Source organism: Penaeus monodon, chromosome 16, assembly GCF_015228065.2.
Source record: "Penaeus monodon isolate SGIC_2016 chromosome 16, NSTDA_Pmon_1, whole genome shotgun sequence".
NCBI classification, from domain to species: domain Eukaryota; kingdom Metazoa; phylum Arthropoda; class Malacostraca; order Decapoda; family Penaeidae; genus Penaeus; species Penaeus monodon.
The window spans coordinates 8,676,886-8,677,693 of record NC_051401.1 but is presented as its reverse complement, the minus strand read 5'-3'; the positions used below and the strand labels follow the sequence as shown (position 1 = coordinate 8,677,693).

Below are 808 nucleotides of genomic sequence, written 5' to 3'. Positions count from 1 at the left end.
TTACCACCTCCGTTTTTCCAGCATTATCACACCTGCATTTCCACTACTAATACCACAATTTCCACCACTGATACCACCTGCATTTCCATCATTATCAACACCTGCATTTCCACCACTTGCATTTCCATCACTGCCACCACCTGGATTTCCACCATGATCACCTGCATTTCCACCATTACCACCACCATTTCCATCACTGCCACCACCTGAATTTCCACCAATGTCACCTGCATTTCCACCAATGTCACCTGCATTTCCAACACTGTCACCTGCATTTCCATCACAACCACCACAATACCCACCACTAGCACCACCATTTCCACCACCATCACCACCTGCATTTCCACCACTACCAGCACCTGCATTTCCAGCAATACCCCTCACCTCCCTCCCCTCCCCTCCCCTCCGAGAGCCAACAGCGTGAATAAAGCCACAATATTCACGGGCAGAGAGAGGTGTTATTTTAGAATCACTCATGTCGAAAATTATAGCCAATGGTCGATTTGCTTCGTCATGACCCGGTTCTAAACCACGGTACGTAATATCTGAATAGGGCATCGTCTGCGCCTGCGTCTGTCTGCCTGGTGGTGCTGCTCTTGACTTTTTTTTTCTCTTAATTTATCATTATTATTATTATTTTGTTTTTGCTTTATTTTGTTTTGTTTTGGTCTTGCTTTTTTTGTCTCTGGTTCTGTTTTATTTTGTTATTTTCATATTCTCTCTTTTCTCTTTTTTTTTTCTCTTTCTCTCTGTCTCTCTCTCTCTCTCTCTCTCTCTCTTCTCTCTCTATATATATATATATAAATAT

At 42.7% G+C, this 808-nt stretch overlaps 1 protein-coding gene across 1 annotated transcript; it reads right to left on the bottom strand.

Annotated features, from left to right (window-relative positions):
* LOC119582932 (circumsporozoite protein-like) lies at positions 1–558 on the bottom strand. Its single transcript, XM_037931445.1, has one exon. It carries the CDS (start codon positions 556–558, stop codon positions 1–3), a length of 558 nt encoding a protein of 185 aa, XP_037787373.1.
* Between the last annotated feature and the right edge of the window lie 250 nt (positions 559–808).